Here is a 19860-nt window from a genome sequence, read left to right as displayed (position 1 = left end):
CAAATGAAAAGATATACCATCCTCATGAATTAGAAGAACCAATATTGTTAAAACATCCATACTACCCAAAGCAATCTACAAATTCAATCCAATTCTCATCAAAATACCAATAGGACTTTTCACAGAACTAAACAAACAATTCTAAAATTTATGCAGAACTACAAAGGACTCTAAATAGCCAAAGCAATCTTGAAAAAGAGCAAACCCAGAGGTATCACAATCCCAGATTTCAAGACATACCACAAAGCTATGGTAATCAAGAGTATGGTACTGGCACAAAAACAGACACACAGAGCAATAGAAGAGAGAGCCTAGAAATAAACCCATGCTTACATGGTCAATTAATCTATGACATAGGAGGTAACAATATACAATGGGGAAAAGACAGTCTCTTCGTGCAAAAGAATGAAAATGGACCACTTACACCAAACACAAAAATAAACTCAAGACAGATTAAACACCTAAATATGAGACCTGAAGCCATAAAGCTCCTCAAAGAAAACATATGCAGTAATCTCTTGGACATCAGCCTTAGCAATGTATTTATGAATGTTTTCTCAGACAAGGGAAACAAAAGCACAAATAAAATATTGGGACTACATCAAACTAAAAACCTTTTGCACAACAAAGGAAACTATCAGCAAAACAATAAGGCAATCTCCTGGATGGGAGAATACATTTGCAAATGATATATCCAATAAGGGATTCATACCCAAAATACATAGAGAACTTCTACAATCCAATACCAAGAAAACACAGAATCCAAAAAAAATGGGCAGAAGATCTTAATAGACATTTTTCCAAAGGCAACATACAGGTAGCCAACAGACACATAAAAAGATGTTGACCGTCAATAATCATCAGAGAAATGCAAAACCAAAACCACAGTAAGAAATCACCTTATGCCTTTCAGAATGGCTAATATCAAGACAAGAAATAGACAACTGTTGGCAAGGATGTGGAGAAGAGAGAACCCTTGTGCACTGTTGGTGGGAATGTAAATTAGTGCAACCACTGTGAAAAACACTGTAAAGTTACCTTAAAAAAATGAAAAATAAAAATAACATATGATCCAGTATTCCACTACTGGGTTATTTGCCACCCCCCCAAAAAAATGAAAACACTAATTAAAAAAGATATATGCTGGGCACCTGGGTGGCTCAGTCAGTTGAGCCTCCGACTTCGGCTCAAGTCATGATCTCGCGGTTTGTGAGCTCGAGCCCCATATCAGGCTCTGTGCTGACAGCTCAGGGCCTGAAGCCGGCTTTGGATTCTGTGCCTCCCTCTCTCTCTGCCCCTCCCCCCGTTCATGCTCTGTCTCTCTCTGTCTCTCAAAGATGAATAAATGTTAAAAAAAATTTTTTTAAAAAGACATATGCAACCCTATCTTTACTGCAGTATTATTTACAGTTGCCAAGTTATGTAAGCAACCTAAGTGTCCATCGATAGATGAATGGATAAAGATGTAGTATATATACAATGGAATATTACTCAGCTATAAAAAGAACGAAATCTTGCCATTTGTGACAACAGGGATGAACCTAGAGGATATTAGGCTAAGTAAAACAAGTCAGACAGAGAAAGACAAATACTGCATGATTTCATTTATATGTGGAATCTAAACACCAAAACAAACAAAAATGGAAACAGAACCATAAATACAGAGAACTGGTAGTTGCCAGAGGGGAGGATAACAGGGGAGGAGCAAAACGGGTGATGGGTATTAAGAGGTACAAACCTCCAGTTATAAAATAAATAAGTCACAGAAATGAAATATACAGCACAGGGAATATAGCCGATAATATTGTATAGTGACAGATGGTAACTACACTGATCATGGTGAGCACAGCAAAATGTATGAAATTGTCAAAACACTATGTTGTACCCCTGAAACTAATACAAATGGATGTTAACTATACTTCAATTTAAAAAGAAAAAATCAGGTTTGCATCATATTGTGATTCAACTCACCAGGTGGGAGTGGCTTCATATCAGCATCAAACACCAGTAAGTCTTGTTCTCCTTCCCTGAACTCAACACGCAGAATGTCACTAAGAGCTCCAACGAGTTCTGTCACATTTAAGAAGCCCAATTTTTTTGGTGAAAGTTGCTCTTTAAAGATTATCTGTCACAAAAGAAACAAAAATAACATAAAACATTAGATAAATGGAATACAATATATACAGATACATACACAAATTAAAACAATGTCTTAATTTTGGTTTAGTCAGGGGCGCCTGGGTGGCTCAGTCGGTTGAGCATCCGACTTCGGCTCAGGTCATGATCTCACAGTCTGTGAGTTCGAGCCCCACATCGGGGTCTGTGCTGATGGCTCAGAGCCTGGAGCCTGCTTCGGATTCTGTGTCTCCCTCTCTCTCTGCCCCTCCCCTGCTCATGCTCTGTCTCTGTCTCAAAAATAAATAAAAACATTAAGAAAAAAAATTTAAAAAAAATTTTGGTTTAGTCAAACTAAATTTGTAAGGGTCAGCAATCTCAGGTATTAAAGGCTTGTTTCCATATAGGTATAATCCAAACCTAGAGACCTACAACATAAAGCTTCCAGGCCAGTTTCAACTTCCTTTTAAAGTATATGGTGGGGCACCTGGGTGGCTCTGTCAATTAAGCCTCTAAATCCTGGTTACGGCTCAGGTCATGATCTAACAGTTTCATGAGTTTGAGCCCCATGTTGGGCTCTGCACTGACAGTGTGAAGCCTGCTTGGGATTCTCTCTCTCCCTCTTCCCTTCCTCTGCTTGCTGTCTCTCTCAAAATAAATAAATAAACTTTATAAATAAATATAGTATGTGGTACAATGAAGTGAAAATCAGGGTACTTTTTACCTCCTGTTCTTAACAATGTCTAATTATAAAGCAAAAGAATAAAGGGGGGTACACAAAATACAAAAGTCATAATAAAACTTGATATTTCTCAGTTTTGAAAATATTCACTACCATTTTCAACATGCAATAAAGTAATATGATTTTAAAATATTTCCTTAAAATTCTAGGATTTCACCCTAGAAGCTGAGATGAATAAGCAGGCATCAGTGTATCACCCACAATATTGTTTCTCTTGCCTTAGGAAAAAAATTATACCAAATAAAAAAATGTATATACAGGGTATATACTAAATATGTTTGGTTTAAACTGCACAGTAAATTGGAAGTTTGCCCTTTTTAGTAAGATCTCCTATTAAATTGTTCAAATTCTTGGAGCATCTGGGTGGCTCAGTCAATTGAGCAACTGACTCTTGATTTCAGCTCAGATAATGATCTCATGGTTCATGAGTTCGAGCACCACACAGGGTTCTGCACACCCTCCCTCTGCCTCTCCCTCTCTCTCCCCTATTCTCAGGCTCCCTCTAAAGAGAAAAAAATGTTCAAATTGTCAAACTTTTGTCTCCCTAACTAAGGTAAAGCAGTTGAGCTATTCATAGTTCTTTTTCTGTTCCTCCAACTTCGAGTAGGAAATAAACTTTCTCTGACTTAATAACCTTAGGGAAAAATCAATAGAAACACAGAAAGCAAACCCTCTAAAAGAATGGACCTCCAATAGAGGACGGGACAGCTGTATACCTTCTTGTTGATGGATGCTGAGACCCAACTCTACTCTTTTATGACTTCTCCCAAAACACTTGAAAAATGAGGGCCCAGCATCAGCCAAGTCATGGTTTTAAATGGTCATTAATATCACCTCTATAACCAATCGTGAAAATACCAAGAGAGAAAGGCTTGGTAGAAGACAGGGGACACGTAATGGTAAATGACACCGTATCTCTACTTTTTTTAAAGTTTATTTATTTTGAGGGAGAGTATGTGCACAGGGGAGGGGCAGAGAGAGAATCCCAAGCAGGCTCTGCACTGTCAGCACAGAGCCTGACAGAGGGCTTGAACTCACAAACCATGACATTATGACCTGAGCCAAAATCAAAAGTCCAACACTTGACTGACTAAGCCACCCACACAACCTTTATGTCTCTACTTCTTTGCACATTACATATTATGACTTCTTTACCTTTTATGTTCATTAGTCTCTTTAATGGTTTCTTTACCTTGTCTGTAAGTACCTAGTACTATGAACATGCAAGTCAGTCAAATACAAGACTAGGATGGAAAGGATTTTATTACTTTTTTAATACATGATATTTAGAAGGTTCAAAAAAACATACAGCAAAAACTAAGTCTCTGGCCCACTCCCAACCCTCAGTGGTCCAGGAGATCACTTCCCTGGAGGTAACCATTATTACCAGTTTCTTGCACAAACCAAAATCACCAGTTTCTTAGGCAACTTTCTAGAAATCGTCAAAACATGAATACACATCATGCTTCAACATATATTTATTGTGCCCATTTTTGCCTTCAGTTAATACAGAGAGAATTCCGTATCAGTACATGAAAAATTGAGTTTTGCTTTGTGATTCTGAAAATCAGTTTTAGTAAGTTGGTTCTGTCCACTGATTGGTATGTCAGATATATTTTTTCCTAATTTCTTTGTTATGCCTCCAGGTTGATACAGACTCCCAACCATAAGCAAGGAAGAAGTGATGTATTTCTACTCCCACTTTCCTTGATTTCTCTCTTCCATCTCCAATTTTAGCTATATTATTTCTTCCATAGAGTTTATATTTATGCCTTCAAATATATGAATATTTCCTATTAACCTGATTTCATTTCCTCACTGTGTGGATTTTGCAGATGACATACTCATAGTGCAAACACTATTTTCTGCAAACTGACAGCTAGATCCAAAGGCTTGGTCAGACTCCTGCTCCATGACTGTAAGTGATGCTGTATTTATAAAGAGGCATGTAACATCTAGCTGTCTCTTTTTTGATGGTGTTAGTAGCCATTCCTGGTCAATGCCTAGATCCACTATTTTACTAAGAGAAATTGTAGAGTGAAATTGTATCAATTCTTTTTTGTTATTTAGTTGGAACATTTTATAGAGATATGCTCCACTCATCTGCTGCTTGGTTACCCAGTCATACCAGATTATTTGGAAAACAGGGATAAGTGATTGGCTCCTTCTTTTAATCTTTTTTCAAGAAAATAAATTGGTACTCTATCATCCTCCAAGATAAACAATTAGTTTTTAATATCAGAGCAACTCAAAGAGTTAAACATACTTGGTGGGTTTCAAAAACACTGCAAGTATTATCATTATTGAAACCTCAACTAACTCAAGTGGATTCCTAAGCCATCCTGATGTGAACCTAGTCATTCATAAGCCTCCTTGCTAGTCTGGAATGACAAGACATTCCAGATTCTGCATATGCAACTAGACTATGTACACAATAAAAATTATCCCATAATTAATCCCATATATTCCATAATTATTCAATGCTCTATACAATACACAACAGTCTCAAAATTGAATAACAGTACTAACATCAATACCATTAATAAAAGCAATCAAACTTTTTTGCCTGTGCTGACCCCTTCTCTTTCTACCATTTTGTGTAAATGTTCTTTATCTACATTGTCAGAGTATATAGCCATTATATATTCTCTCATTTCTAACTCTCATTTGGTCTTAGTTTTATAAGTAACACAGATTAATTCTTCTGTTGGTATCACTCAACATTTCTGGTTATCTGAAGTTCTTTGTCCGGTAGACTCCTTGAGAAGGGCTCATCAGAACAACAGTTCTTAAATTCTTACATGGTGATAATAGCTTCGTTGGCTTTCTATAGTTCAAAGTCAATTTTGCTAGTTATAAAATCCTTGACCTACATTTTGTTTCCTTGAGTATAGGAAATATGTTACTCTCTTTTCTTCTAGTATAAAACACTACTGTGAAAATATCTATAACCTAATTCTGTCTCCCTTATAAGTCACTTGCTCTTTTTGTTTTAGATGCCCAAAGGACTGTTCTTTAAGTCCAGTAATTTTGGTGTGGGTCATTCTGGTCAACATTCTCACATATGTCATGTGTTCTTTCAATATATAGTTTCACATTTTCCATTTCAGTAAAGTTCACTCAAATTACAGTTTTCAGTATTTGTTGTGTTCCATTCTTTGGTTTTATTACTTCTATATTGGCTCTTCTTGGCATGTTTTCAAAATCTGTTACTTTCTCTTAAATCTTTTTCTTTGTTCATTTTTTTCCAGCATTTTCTTATGAAAAATTTCGAACACAACAAAAGGTGAAAGAGTTAGACAGTGAACATCTACCACCTACCATCTACCACCATAATTATTAGTATTCCACTAAATTTGCTTTATCATCTATCAATCCATCCACCTACCAATCCATCTTATCTTTTTATACATTTCAAAGGAACCTGCCCTTCACCCCAAAATAAGTTAGCAGGTACATAATTAGCTGAGTTCAAGATCTGTTCATTTTTTTAAGGTAAAAATTTACATACAGTGAAATGTTTAAAACTTAAGCTTACAATTAAATTAGCTTTGAAAAAGTGAAAGTATTCAAGATCTAGAACATTTCCAACAGTCCAGTAAGTTCTCCCTTTCCCAGAGACAAACAACTCTTTTTCACCACAGATTAACTTTGGCTATTTTGCACTTCAAATGGAACACATCCAATAATACTCCATTGTGTGAGATTTCGCTCCACAGCGTTTCTCAGATTCATCCATGTTGGTTCATGTGTCAGTAGCTTATCTCTTTTTAAAAAAATTTTTAACGTTTATTTTTGAGAGACAGAGTGCAAGTGGGGGAGGGGCAGAGAGAGGAGACACAGAATCCAAAGGAGTAGTTTATCTCTTAATGTTGAATAAGTATTTCATTGTAGTAGAATGTATCATAATATCTTTATTCATTTTCCCATTGATGAATAATAGCATTTTCAGTTTGGGCTATTAAGCAAGTATAAAGCTGCTATATTATATAGAAGTCTTTGGCGGGAGCGGGGGAGCACAGGCTTTGATTTTTCTTGGGTAAATATCTAAGAGTATAATTCTGGGTCAAAGGGTACATATAAAATTATTTTATAAGAAACAGGACATTTTCCAAAGTAATTGCACCATTTTATATTCGTACCAAAAATACAAGTTTACCATCATTTGTGCTTTATGCTATTAATCACTCACATATGTACATCTGTAAAGCGTTCAAATCTTGATGCAATTTAATGGAGTTGTCTGCCTTTCTGTAATGGAGCTACAGAAGGCTCTTTATGTATTCTAGATTTAAGTCTTTTAGATGATGGTTTTAAGTATTTCTTCCGAGTCTGTAGTCTGTGCCTCTCCCAGAGAGAGTTTTAATAAAGCCTCATTGTCAATTTTCCTTTAAACAATTATTGCTACGTCCTAAGAAAGAAACCCTTATCCAAACCCAGATTGTGAATATGTGTTTTCTTCTAGATGTTTAAATTTTCATTTGGGTCTATGATGCATCTCAAATTAACTTTTGTACACAGTATGAAGTTGGGGCTGAGGTTCATTTTTTTCCTTTATGGATATTCAGATGTTCCAGAATCATTTGCTGAACAGATTTTCCTTTCCCCACTTAATTCCTTTGACACCTCTGTCAAAAATCATTTGAGTGCATCTGAGTAGATCTCTTCAAGTATACTCATATATGACTAATCCGTGGGTTTTTCAAGATTTACACATAGCCTTCAGGAATTATAATGGCAAATGTAATGAATCTAGCAATTAATAACAATACTGAGACTTCTCAGCCATAAATGTGTTACAGCTCTCTATTTAAATTCTTCTCTGCAGTAGAGGCTAAAGTCTGGGATTGTGATGCTTCCAGCTTTGGTTTTCTTTTTCAATATTACTTTGGCTATTCAGGGTCTTTTGTGGTTCCATACAAATTTTAGGATTGTTTGTTCAAGCTTTGAGAAGAATGCTGGTGCAATTTTGATTGGGATTGCATTGAATGTGTAAATTGCTTTGGGTAGTATTGACATTTTAACAGTATATTCTTCCAATCCATGAGCATGGAATGTTTTTCCCTTTCTTTGTGTCTTCTTCAATTTCCTTCATAAGTTTTCTATAGTTTTCAGCATAGAGATCTTTTACATCTTTGGTTAGGTAACCGATGGAATGGGAGAAGATATTTACAAATGATGTATCAGATAAAGGGTCAGTACCCAAAATCTATAAAGAACTTACCAAACTCAAGACCTGAAAAACAAATAATCCAGTGAAGAAATGGGCAGAAGACATAAAGAGACACTTTTCCAAACAAGACATCCAGATGGCAAACAGACACATTGAAAAGATGCTCAAGTCAACATCACTCATCATCAGGGAAATACAAATCAAAGCCACACTGAGATACCACCTCACACCAGTCTGAGTGGCTAAAATTAACTCAGGAAACAACAGATGTTGGTGAGGATGTGGAGAAACGGGAACCCTCTCGCACTGCTGGTGGGAATGCAAACTGGTGCAGCCACTCTGGAAAACAGTACAGGGGTTCCTCAAAAAATTAAAAATAGAACTATCCTATGACCCAGAAATTGTACTACCATGAATTTATCCACAGGATACAGGAGTGCTGATTCATAGGGGCACATATACCCCAATGTTTACAGCAGCGCTTTCAACAACAGCCAAATTATGGAAGGAGTCTAAATGTCAATCAACTAATGACTGGATATAAAAGATGTGGGTTATATATACAATGGAATACTACTTGGCAATAAGAAAGAATGAAATCATGCCATTTGCAACAACGTGGATGGAACTGGAAGGTATTATGCTAAGTGAAATAAGTCAGTCAGAGAAAGACAGATATCGTACGTTTTCACTCCTATGTGGAACTCAAGAAACTTAACAGAAGACCATGGGGGGAGGTAAGGGGGAAAAATAGTTACAAACAGAGAGGGAAGGAGGCAAACCATAAGAGACTCTTAAATACAGAGAACTGAGGGTTGATGGCGGGGGGGGGGGTGGGGGAGAGGGGGAAAATGGGTGGTGGACACTGAGGAGGACTCTTGTTGGGATGAGCACTGGGTATTGTATGTAAGCAATGAACCAGGGGAATCTACCCCCAAAACCAAGAGCCAACTGTACAAACTGTATGTTAGCCAACTTGACAATACATTATATTTAAAAATTAAATTAAAAAAAATAAATTCTTCTTGCATTTCTCTCAGCAATGTTTAGCAGTTTTCAGTGTAAATGTTTTATGTTTCTCAATCTTATCTTCAAGTAATTTGACACTATTGTAAATAGGAATTTCTAAATTTCATTTTCCAATTGTTTTCTGCTTTATCGGGAAATGTAACAGATTTTTTAAATATTAAACCATGAACCTTTGGTCTCAGTAAATTCACTAGTTATAGTAGCTTTTTCTTGGATTCCTTAATATATTCTACAGACAATCATGTTTTCTGCAAATAAAGACAATTTTATTTCTCCTCTTCAGGTTCAATTTGCCTTTTGTAGAACTTGCCCATTTCATCTAAGTTGTCAAATGACTGGCACAGTTTATAAATTCCCTTACTGTCATTTTAGTACCTGTAGAATACTAAATTATCTATAATGGCAAAATCTTCTTCCTTCATAATACTGCAGTCTGTGTCCTCTCTTTTTATTCCTAAGTATTCAGTGGTTCATCAGTTTTGGTGAATCAACATTTGGTTTTGTTAACTTTCTCTTAATTGGTAATTTACTGATTTCTATCCTTAGCTTCCTCCTACTTGTTGAGTTTACTTTGCTCCTCTTTCTCTAACCTTCTTAAGGTAAACCCCTAGATCAGTGATGGTTTTATACCTTTCTCCTTTTCTAATCTGGGCATTTCAGAGCTATAAATTCCCATATGACGACTGCTTTGGCTGCATCTCACAGATGATATGTTCCATTTTCATTACCGTGCAGCTGGAAATATTTTCTAATTTCCCTGTAATTTCTTCTCTAATAATTATTTAGAAGAACGCTACTTAACTTCCAAATTATCTGAAGGGTTAATTCTTAATTAATTTATTGATTTGTAATTTAATTCCTTCTTAATAAGAGAACATACTCTATGATTTCAGTATTTTGAAACTTTTTAAGACTTCATTCTATAGCTAACTCTTTTCTATGTTCTATCTTAGCAAATGTCCCATGTATACTTGGATAGAATGTGTATTCTGCAACTGCGGAGTCTAGTGTTCTATAAAATAGATCAAAATGGTAAAGAGGTGTTTCAGATTTTCTATGTCCTTATTCATTTTTTTTTACTATCCCATCAACTGCTGGGGAAAAAATCTGTTTATGGAAATAATTGCTCTGTCCATTTTTGGACCATTTATTTTAAAATAATAGGTAAACACATATTTAACTGTTGTGTCTTCCTAATAAATCGATCCTTTACCCTTATGAAAGGGCCCTCTGATAATATACTTTGTCTTGAACTCTGCTTTCTCTGATTTTCTTAAATATTTTATTTTATTTTTTAAGTAAGCTCTACACTCAACATGGGGCTCAAACTCACAGCCCTGAGATCAAGAGTTGCACACTTCCACAGAGTCAGCCAGCCAGGTGCCCCTATCTGATTTTTTTAAATCAATTCAGTCCGTTTATGCTTACTGCATGTACCTGTACATGTTATTCATCTTTTCCTGTCAGTCTCTGTCTTTATATTTACAGTGTGTTTCTTATGGATGACAGCTAGTTGTACCTTGCCTTTTCACCCTGTCTTATAATTGCATTAAACCAAATATTTAGTATACTTACATTTATGAAATTAATGTAATTGGATTTACAGCTACCACTTTTCTCTTCAATTTTTTCTGATACTATCTGAATTCTGTTCCTCTCAGACTTTGTTCCTTCACCATCTTTCAAGCAAGAGAGCTGATCGGTAAGCCCTATCTTCCTTGGGGTTTACAAAGTATTTTTATATAATTCCATTTTAATTTATCTACTGGTTTTATAGCTGCAAATCTGCATTTTTATGGCTTCTTTATAGAGTCTTAACTTTTCAGTATGACTGTACAACCTCATATAAATTATAAAGAACCTTGAAACCTATAGCTCCATGCACTCCACTCATTATGCTATAGTTTTCACATGTATTGCACCTACATGTTACAAACCCAATTATGTAATAATTTTTGCTTTAAGCAGTCATATATTTAATTGATGAAAGAAGTCATATACACCAAAAACCGTAAAATACCTAGGAATAAATTTAACCAAAGAGGTGAAAAATCTATACACTGAAAACCATAGAAAGCTTATGAAATAAATTGAAGACGACACAAAAAAATGGAAAAATATTCCATGCTCCTGGATAAGAACAAATATTGTTAAAATGTTAATACTACCCAAAGCAATCTACATATTCAATGCAATCCCTATCAAAATAACACAAGCATTCTTCACCGAGCTAGAACAAACAGCCCTAAAATTTGTATGGAACCAGAAAAGACCCCAAATAGCCAAAGCAATCTTAAAAAAGAAAACCAAAGCAGGAGGCATCACAATCCTGGACTTCAAGCTGTATTACAAAGCTGTAATCATCAAGACAGTATGGTACTGGCACAAGAATGGACATTCAGACCAATGGAACAGAGAACCCAGAAACGGACCCACAAACGTATGGCCAACTAACATTTGACAAGGCAGTAAAGAATATTCAGTGGAATAAAGACAGTCTCTTCAGCAAGTGGTGCTGGGAAAACTGGACAGCGACATGCAGAAAAATGAACCTGGACAACTTTCTTACACCATACACAAAAATAAACTCAAAATGGATGAAAGACCTAAGTGTAACAGGAAGTCACCAAAATCCTTGAGGAGAGGGGCACCTGGGTGGCTCAGTTGGTTAGGCGACCGACTTTGGTTCAGGTCATGATCTCACAGTCTGTGAGTTCAAGCCCCATGTCGGGCTCTGTGCTGACAGTTCAGGGCCTGGCGCCTATTTCAGATTCTGTGTCTCCCCACACCACCCCTCCCCCACTCATGCTTTGCGTCTGTCTCTCAATAATAAACATTAAAAAAAATTTTTTTTAAATCCTTGAGAAGTAGGCAAAAACCTCTTTGATCTTAGCCACAGCAATTTCTTACTCAACACGTCTCCAGAGGCAAGGGAAACAAATGCAAAAATGAACAATTGGGACCTCATCAAAATAAAAAGCTTCTGCACAGTGAAGGAAAACAACCAGCAAAACTAAAAGGCACCTGACAGAATGGAAGAAAATACTTGCAAACGACCTATCAGATAAAGGGTTAGTATCCAAAATCTATAAAGAACTTACCAAACTCAACACCCAAAAAACAAATAATCTAGTGAAGAAATGGGCAGAAGACATGAAGACACTTCCCCAAGAAAGACATCCAGATGGCCAACCGACACATGAAAAAATGCTCCACATCACTCATCATCAGGGAAATACAAATCAAAACCACAATGAGATACCACTTCACACCCGTCAGAATGGCTAACATTAACAACTCAGGCAACAACAGATGTTGGAGAGGATGTGGAGAAAGAGGATCTCTTTTACACTGCTGGTGGGAATACAAAGTGGTGCAGCCACTCTGGAAAATAGTATGGAGGTTCTTCAAAAAATTAAAAATAGAACTACCCTACGACCCAGCAATTGCACTACCAGGTATTTATCCAAGGGATACAGGTATGCTGTTTCAAAGGGACACATGCACCCCAATGTTTGTAGCAGCACTATCAACAATAGCCAAAGTATGGAAAGAGCCCAAATGTCCACCGATGAATGAATGGATAAAGAAGATGTGGCGCGCGCGCGCACACACACACACACACACACACACACACACACACACACACACAGTACTACTCGGCAACCAAAAAGAATTAAATCTTGCCATTTACAATATGTGGATGGAACTAGAGGTTATTATGCTAAGCAAAATTAGTCAGAGAAAGACAAATACCATATGACTTTACTCATATGAAGACTTTAAGACACAGAACAGATGAACACAAGGGAAGGGAAGCAAAAATAATATAAAAACATGGAGGGGACAAAACATAAGAGACTCTTAAATACAGAGAACAAACAGAGGGCTACTAGAGGGGTTGTGGAAGGGGGGATGGACTAAATGGGTAACTAACCCTGAAATCATTGTTGCACTATATGCTAACTAAATTGGATGTAAATTAAAAAAATAAAAAGAAAACTCATATATACCCATTTCCTGTGCTCTTCAATTCTTCCTGCAGATTTAAGTCCAATCTAGAATCATTTCATTGCTCCTGAAGAAAGTTCTTTAGAATTTCTTATAGTGCAGGACTGCTTACTATTCTCAATTTTTGATTATTTGAAAATGTCTTTATTTTACTTTCATTCTTAAAAGATATCATCATTGGATGGGCACCTGGGTCTCTCAGTCAGTTGAGCATCTCACTCTTGATTTTGGCTCAGATCATGATCTTACAGGTGTGAAACAGAGCCCCACGTCAGACTCCACACTGAGTGTGGAGCCTGCTTAAGATTCTCCCCCTCTAGGGGCGCCTGGGTGGCGCAGTCGGTTAAGCGTCCGACTTCAGCCAGGTCACGATCTCGCGGTCCGTGAGTTCGAGCCCCGCGTCAGGCTCTGGGCTGATGGCTCGGAGCCTGGAGCCTCTTTCCGACTCTGTGTCTCCCTCTCTCTCTGCCCCTCCCCCGTTCATGCTCTGTCTCTCTCTGTCCCAAAAAAATAAATAAAAAAAAGTTGAATTAAAAAAAAAAAGATTCTCCCCCTCTACCCCTCCCTTGCTTGAGTGGTCTCTCAATAAATAAAAGAAAAAATTAATTACATTAAAAAAGACACTATCACTGGATACAAAATATTGGCCTAACATTTTTCCTTTGAGCACTTTAAAGATATACTTCCACTATCTTCTAGTTATTGTTTTTAATGAGAAGTCAGTCATCATTTGTATCATTGTTCAACCGTGTGCATTCTGTTGGGTGCTTTCAGGATTTTCTCTGAAAATCATTTTTCTCTGGCTTCTTTCAGAATTTTCTAATTATCTTTGGTTTACTGCAGTTTGACTAGAATGTGCCTGTGTAAGGTTTTCTTTGTATTCACTGTGTGGGATTATCTGGGCTTCTTAAATCTGTAAACTTTTCATAAAATTTGGAATATTTCCAGCCATATTTTCAAATATTTTGCCCTTTCTCTCCACACCAATTACACATGTTACACCACTTGGTATTTTCCCAGAAGTCTCTCAGACTCTGCTTTTTTTCTTATCCTTATTTTCTCTGTCCTTCAGATTGAATTATTTCTGTTGATCTGTCTTAAAGTTCACTGATGGTTTCTTCTGCCATTTCCAATTTGTTAAGATACTACAGTGAATTTTCCGACTTTATTTTCTTATTTTTTAAGTTTTCATCAATATTTAGTTCTGTAGAAAACAGTGTATGGTTACATGGGAAAGAAAAATTCGTAAGGATTGTCATCATCAATTGTGATTACACATATAAATTCCAGTAAGTTAATAATTTATACTCCATTTCATAACTATTCAACTTAAAAACATCTGAGGAATACTCAAGACGGTGAAAAATATTACCAATAAAAACAAACAACACAGTTAAAAAATTTTGTTCTTGTCATACTGAATGAAGCCACTGTAAAAATAACTTGCAATTCATATTAGCATTAACTTCAAAACCCTCCAATCAGCTTTTGCTTTGTCATTACCAAAGGTTTTCTTGGTTTTCGATGAGAAGAATCTTCAAAAAATTTTAGTGTAGTAATCATAAAATAACTTTAATGTATCAAACTACATTGGAATTCCCCACTAGGAATTCATTTTTACAGAGTAAAATTGCTTAATATTCATATCAGTAACAATAAAGTTTTTTTTTAATTTACATTTAAATTTACAATTTATATGTTAGCATATAGTGCACTTATGATTTGAGGAGTAGAATCCAGTGATTCAGTCCCTACATGTAACACCCAGGGCTCATCCCAGTAGGTGTCTTCCTTAATGCCCCCTGACCATTAGCCCATCCCCCCACCCATAACCCCTGCAACAACACTTAGTTTGTTCTTTATATTTAAGAGTCTCTTATGTTTTTCCCCCTCTCTGTTTTATATTATTTTTGCTTCCCTTCCCTTATGTTCATCTGTTTTGTATCTTAAATTCCACACGAGTGAAATCGTGATACTTGTCTTCCTCTAGTTTTGCTTAGCATAATACACTCTAGTTCCATCCACGCTGTTGCAAATGGAAAGATTTCATTCCTTTTGATTGCCGAGTAGTACTCCATTGTGTGTGTGTGTGTGTGTGTGTGTGTGTGTGTGTGTATACACACCATATCTTCTTTATCCATTCATCTGTCAGTGAACACTTGGGCTCTTTCTATACTTTGGCCATTGTTGACAGCGCTGCTATAAACATTGAGGTTTATGTGCCCCTTCGAAACAGCACACCTGTATCCTTTGTATAAATACTTAGTGGAATTGCTGGGTCATAGAATAGTTCTATTCTTAATTTTTCAAGGAACCTCCATACTGTTTTCCAGAATGGCTGCACCAGTTTGCATTCCCACCAGCAGTATAAAAGGGTTCCTCTCTATCCACATCCTCTCCAACATCTGTTGTTGCCTGAGTTGTTAATGTTAGCCATTCTGAAGGGTGTGAGGTGGTATCTCATTGTGGTTTTGATTTGTATTTCCCTGATGATGAGTGATGTGGAGCATTTTTTCATGTGTCAGTTGGCCATCTGGATGTCTTCCTTGGAGAAGTGTCTATTCATGTCTTTTGCCCATTTCTTCGCTGGGTTATTTGTTTTTTGGGTGTTGAGTTTGGTAAGTTCTTTATAGATTTTGGATACTAACCCTTTATCTGATAGGTTGTTTGCAAGTATCTTCTCCCATTCTGTCAGGTGCCTTTTAGTTTTGCTGATTGTTTCCTTCACTGTGCAGAAGCTTTTTATCTTGATGAGATCCCAGTACTTCATTTTTGCTTTTGTTTCCCTTGCCTCCAGAGACGTGTTGATGCAGCCTAGGTCACAGAGGGTTCTGCCTTTCTCCTCGAGGATTTTGATGGCTTCTGGTCTTACATTGAGGTCTTTCATCCATTTTATTTTTGTGTATGGTGTAAGAAAGTGGTCCAGGTTCATTTTTCTGCATGCCGCTGTCCAGTTTTCCCAGCACCACTTGCTGAAGAGACTGTCTTTATTCCATTGGATATTCTTTGTGCTTTGTCAGAGATCAATTGGCCATAGGTTTGTGGGTCCATTTCTGGGTTCTCTGTTCTGTGCCACTGATCTGAGTGTCTGTTCTTGTGCCAGTACCATACTGTCTTGATGATTACAGCTTTGTAATACAGCTTGAAGTCCAGAATTGTGATGCCTCCTGCTTTGGTTTTCTTTTTCAAGATTGCTTTGGCTATTTGGGGTCTTTTCTGGTTCCATACAAATTTTAGGACTGTTTGTTCTAGCTCGGTGAAGAATGCTTGTGTTATTTTGATAGGGATTGCATTGAATATGTAGATTGCTTTCGGTAGTATTGACATTTTAACAATATTTGTTCTTCTTATCCAGGAGCATGGAGTATTTTTACTTTTTTGTGTCGTCTTCAATTTATTTCATAAGCTTTCTATGGTTTTCAATGTATAAATTTTTTACCTCTTCAGTCAGGTTTATTCCTAGATATTTTATGGGTTTTGGTGCAATTGTAAACGGGATCAATTCCTTGATTTCTCTTTCTGCTACTTCATTATTGGTATATAGAAATGCAACCAATTTCTGTGCATTGATTTTATATACTGTGACACTGCTGAATTCATGGATCAGTTCTAGCAGTTTTTTAGTGGAATCTTATGGGTTTTCCATATAGAGTATCATGTCACCTGCAAAGAGTAAAACGTTTTGACTTCCTCTGTGAGTTGGAAGCCTTTTATTTCTTTGTGTTGTCTGATTGCTGAGGCTAAGACTTCCAATACCATGTTGATTAACAGTGGTGAGAGTGGACATCCCTGTCGTGTTCCTGATCTTAGGGGGAAAGCTCTCAGGTTTTCGCCATTGAGGATATTAGCAGTGTGTCTTTCATATACAGCTCTTATGATCTTGAGGTATGATCTTTCTATCCCTACTTTCTTGAGGGTTTTTATCAAGAAAGGATGCCATATTTTGTCAAATCCTTTCTCTGCATCTATTGAGAGGATCATGTGGTTGTTGTCCTTTCTTTTATTAATGTGCTGTATCACACTGATTGATTTGTGGATACTGAACCAGCCCTGCAGCCCAGGAATGAACCCCACTTGATCATGGTGAATAAATTTTTTTTTTTAACGTATTGTTGGATCCGGTTGGCTAATATCTTCTTGAGAATTTTTCCATCCATGTTCATCAGGAAAACTGGTCTGTAGCTTTCCTTTTTAATGGGATCTTTGTCTGGTTTTGAAATCAAGGTAATGCTGAAAACATGTATTTCTTTATATCCTTTTATGTGACTATAAAAGTGCCTTTAAAACGCTTTTTCTAACTTCAACATCTGTGTTACCAATGTTTGCATTGATTACTTTTTCTCTTCACCAAGGATCACATTCTCTTGTTTCTTAATATATTTAGTAATTTGTTTCGTATCCTGGACATCATGAATTATATAGTGTAAAGACTTAGGAATCATTTATATTCCTTTTAAGACTATTGCTTTTTGCTTTGTTTCAGCAGGGAATTAATTTGGCTGAACTTAAACACAAAGTTTGCCTCTCTGTAATGGTCAACAGCCAAAATATATTCAGTTCTTTTAGCCTTAGTAGGCTGCTTTGAGCCTACCCTAACTATGTGCAGTTCAACTGTCAGCCAGAGATTTGGGCAGAATTTACGTGAAGAATTTGATGCAACTTCTCTGTAGCTTTCTCCATCCTAAAATTTCTCATTTCTCAGCTGCTTATGTAGCTCCTTTGATTACTTAAGGAAGTAAAAACTTCTGATTTTTTGTCCAAATTCCAAACATTGGATGGGGACCACCATCAGGACAAAATCTAGGCAAACAAGAGGTGCCAAAACAAAAACAGGGTGGGAGCCTTCCCTCTTGCAAATACTGAATCGTGTCCAGTTTCTGCCCACTTTTAGGTATTGATCTAGTAACTTCAGATAGTAGTTTTTTTACGCTACGTCCAGAATTGGTAATACCTTCAAGACTGTTCCAATATATGCTACTCAGACACAGTATCATCTTAATTTATTTGCATACCTGAGTTTCTCACTAGATTTCAAAAACCTTACAGACTTTTTTATGCCTGGATGCCCAGTGTTTCCTTCATTTCCTTTTGATTTTCAAAAGGTTGCTCATATTTATTTGTTTTTCTGAGAGCATTATTATATATTATTCTGAGAGCATTTTTGCTCTTGTCATCTTTGCAGTTTAGTCTTCATTTTGGAAATGACTTTTTCTTTCATTTCCCATTCTTTCCAGTCTATTATTACCTTATTTTCAAACTCATGTATTTTGGATTTATGTTTTATATCATGTTTTATATCACTTTCTCAATGTATCATTTTGAAAAAGAAGATTCAGTTTTGATCTGTATAGGGGCATGTGTTTCTGATATACTTTCACTACCTGTAAATATATTCTACTTCTTCTTCTCTTTTTTCTTAACACAATGAAGAGGTTTGACCCTGATCCTCTTCTGTTGCATATTTTAGGTGAAATTCTTTCTCCTAATTTGTAAAACATCAGTCTGGATGGCTTTTGTGCTACACAGAGTTCCTTCTTCTACTATTTTCATATACTGTTAAAAAATATAGTATCCTACTATAACCACTGTAGATATCCCTCAAAAAATTAAAAATAGAAATACAGGATGATCCAATAATTCCGCTATTGGGTAATTTACCCAAAGAAAATGAAAACACTAATTTATGCACCCCTATATTTATTGCAGCATTATTTACAATATCCAAGATATGGAAGCAACCTAAGAATCCATCAGTAGATGAATGGATGAGGAAGATGTGGTGTACACACACACACACAATTACCCAATCATAAAAAAGAATGGGATCTTGCCAACAACATGGATGGATCTAAAAAATATTATGCTAAGTGAAATAAGTCAGAGACAAATACCATATAAGTTCACTATATGTGAAATCTAAAAGCAAACAAACAAACAAAGAACAAAAAGCAGAATCAGACTTGTAAACACACAGAACAAACTGATGGCTTCCAGAAGGGAGGGGATGGAATGGAGGGGCCAAATGGATAAAGGGAAGTGGGAGATACAGGCTTCTAGTTACGGAATAAGTCACAGAAATTAAGGCACAGCACAAGAAATACAGTCCATGATATTATAAGTGTATGGTGACAGATGGTAGCTACACTTTCAGTAAACACACCATTATATTTAAACTTGTCAAGTTGCTATGTGGTACACCTGAAACTAATGCAACGTTGTCAACTACATTCAAATTTAAAAATGAATAAAAATATATATATATAGTAGCTTGTTTTTGAAGCGTCCTGGCTCTTTTCCCTTAATCCTATTTACATCTGGACTCTTCTTTTTCTATGGTCCCTATCCTGCTCAATTTCTCCCTCATTTTTGGTCCTATCTGGAAGAGAGTTCTGACCTGTCCATTTCAAGAATTCACAGGTAACTATATGTTCCAGCCTAATTCAAGGCTTACCATGAAACACTCCCTGCTTTTAGATACATGTGCTTTGCACTCTCTATTAGATATATCAAAATATTATCCAGTCTCAGCTGCTGTTTTCAAAATGGCTTGCTGTACTATCTAGTGAATATCTGATGGTTATTTCATAGTTTTTTGTTTCTAGATCCATCAGACATTGGCTCCCCTGCTTCCCTCTTTTATCCTGACACAGACACTGGTATCAGTAAGACCTTGTGGCTGCTGGTAACTACTCCCCACACAATTGTTCTTGGAAAATATATTACCCAGTTTTGTTGTAGATATTATCAGTGGAGTTCTGGTTTTGCTATCTGGTTTTCTCTCTTTATGTGG

General features: G+C 36.4%; 1 protein-coding gene across 1 annotated transcript in view; it reads right to left on the bottom strand.

Moving 5' to 3' along the window:
• The window catches only part of TDRD5 (tudor domain containing 5), a 94679-nt gene that overhangs the window by 50024 nt on the left and 24795 nt on the right, over window positions 1-19860 (bottom strand). The window contains exon 6 of the mRNA XM_030303272.1: window positions 1972-2125. Within this exon, the coding sequence (XP_030159132.1) occupies window positions 1972-2125 (154 nt within the window). The remainder of the gene's footprint in view (window positions 1-1971; window positions 2126-19860) is intronic.

Source organism: Lynx canadensis, chromosome F1 (genome assembly GCF_007474595.2).
Source record: "Lynx canadensis isolate LIC74 chromosome F1, mLynCan4.pri.v2, whole genome shotgun sequence".
In the NCBI taxonomy this organism is placed as follows: Eukaryota; Metazoa; Chordata; class Mammalia; order Carnivora; family Felidae; genus Lynx; species Lynx canadensis.
This window is presented reverse-complemented; position numbering and strand designations above follow the sequence as displayed.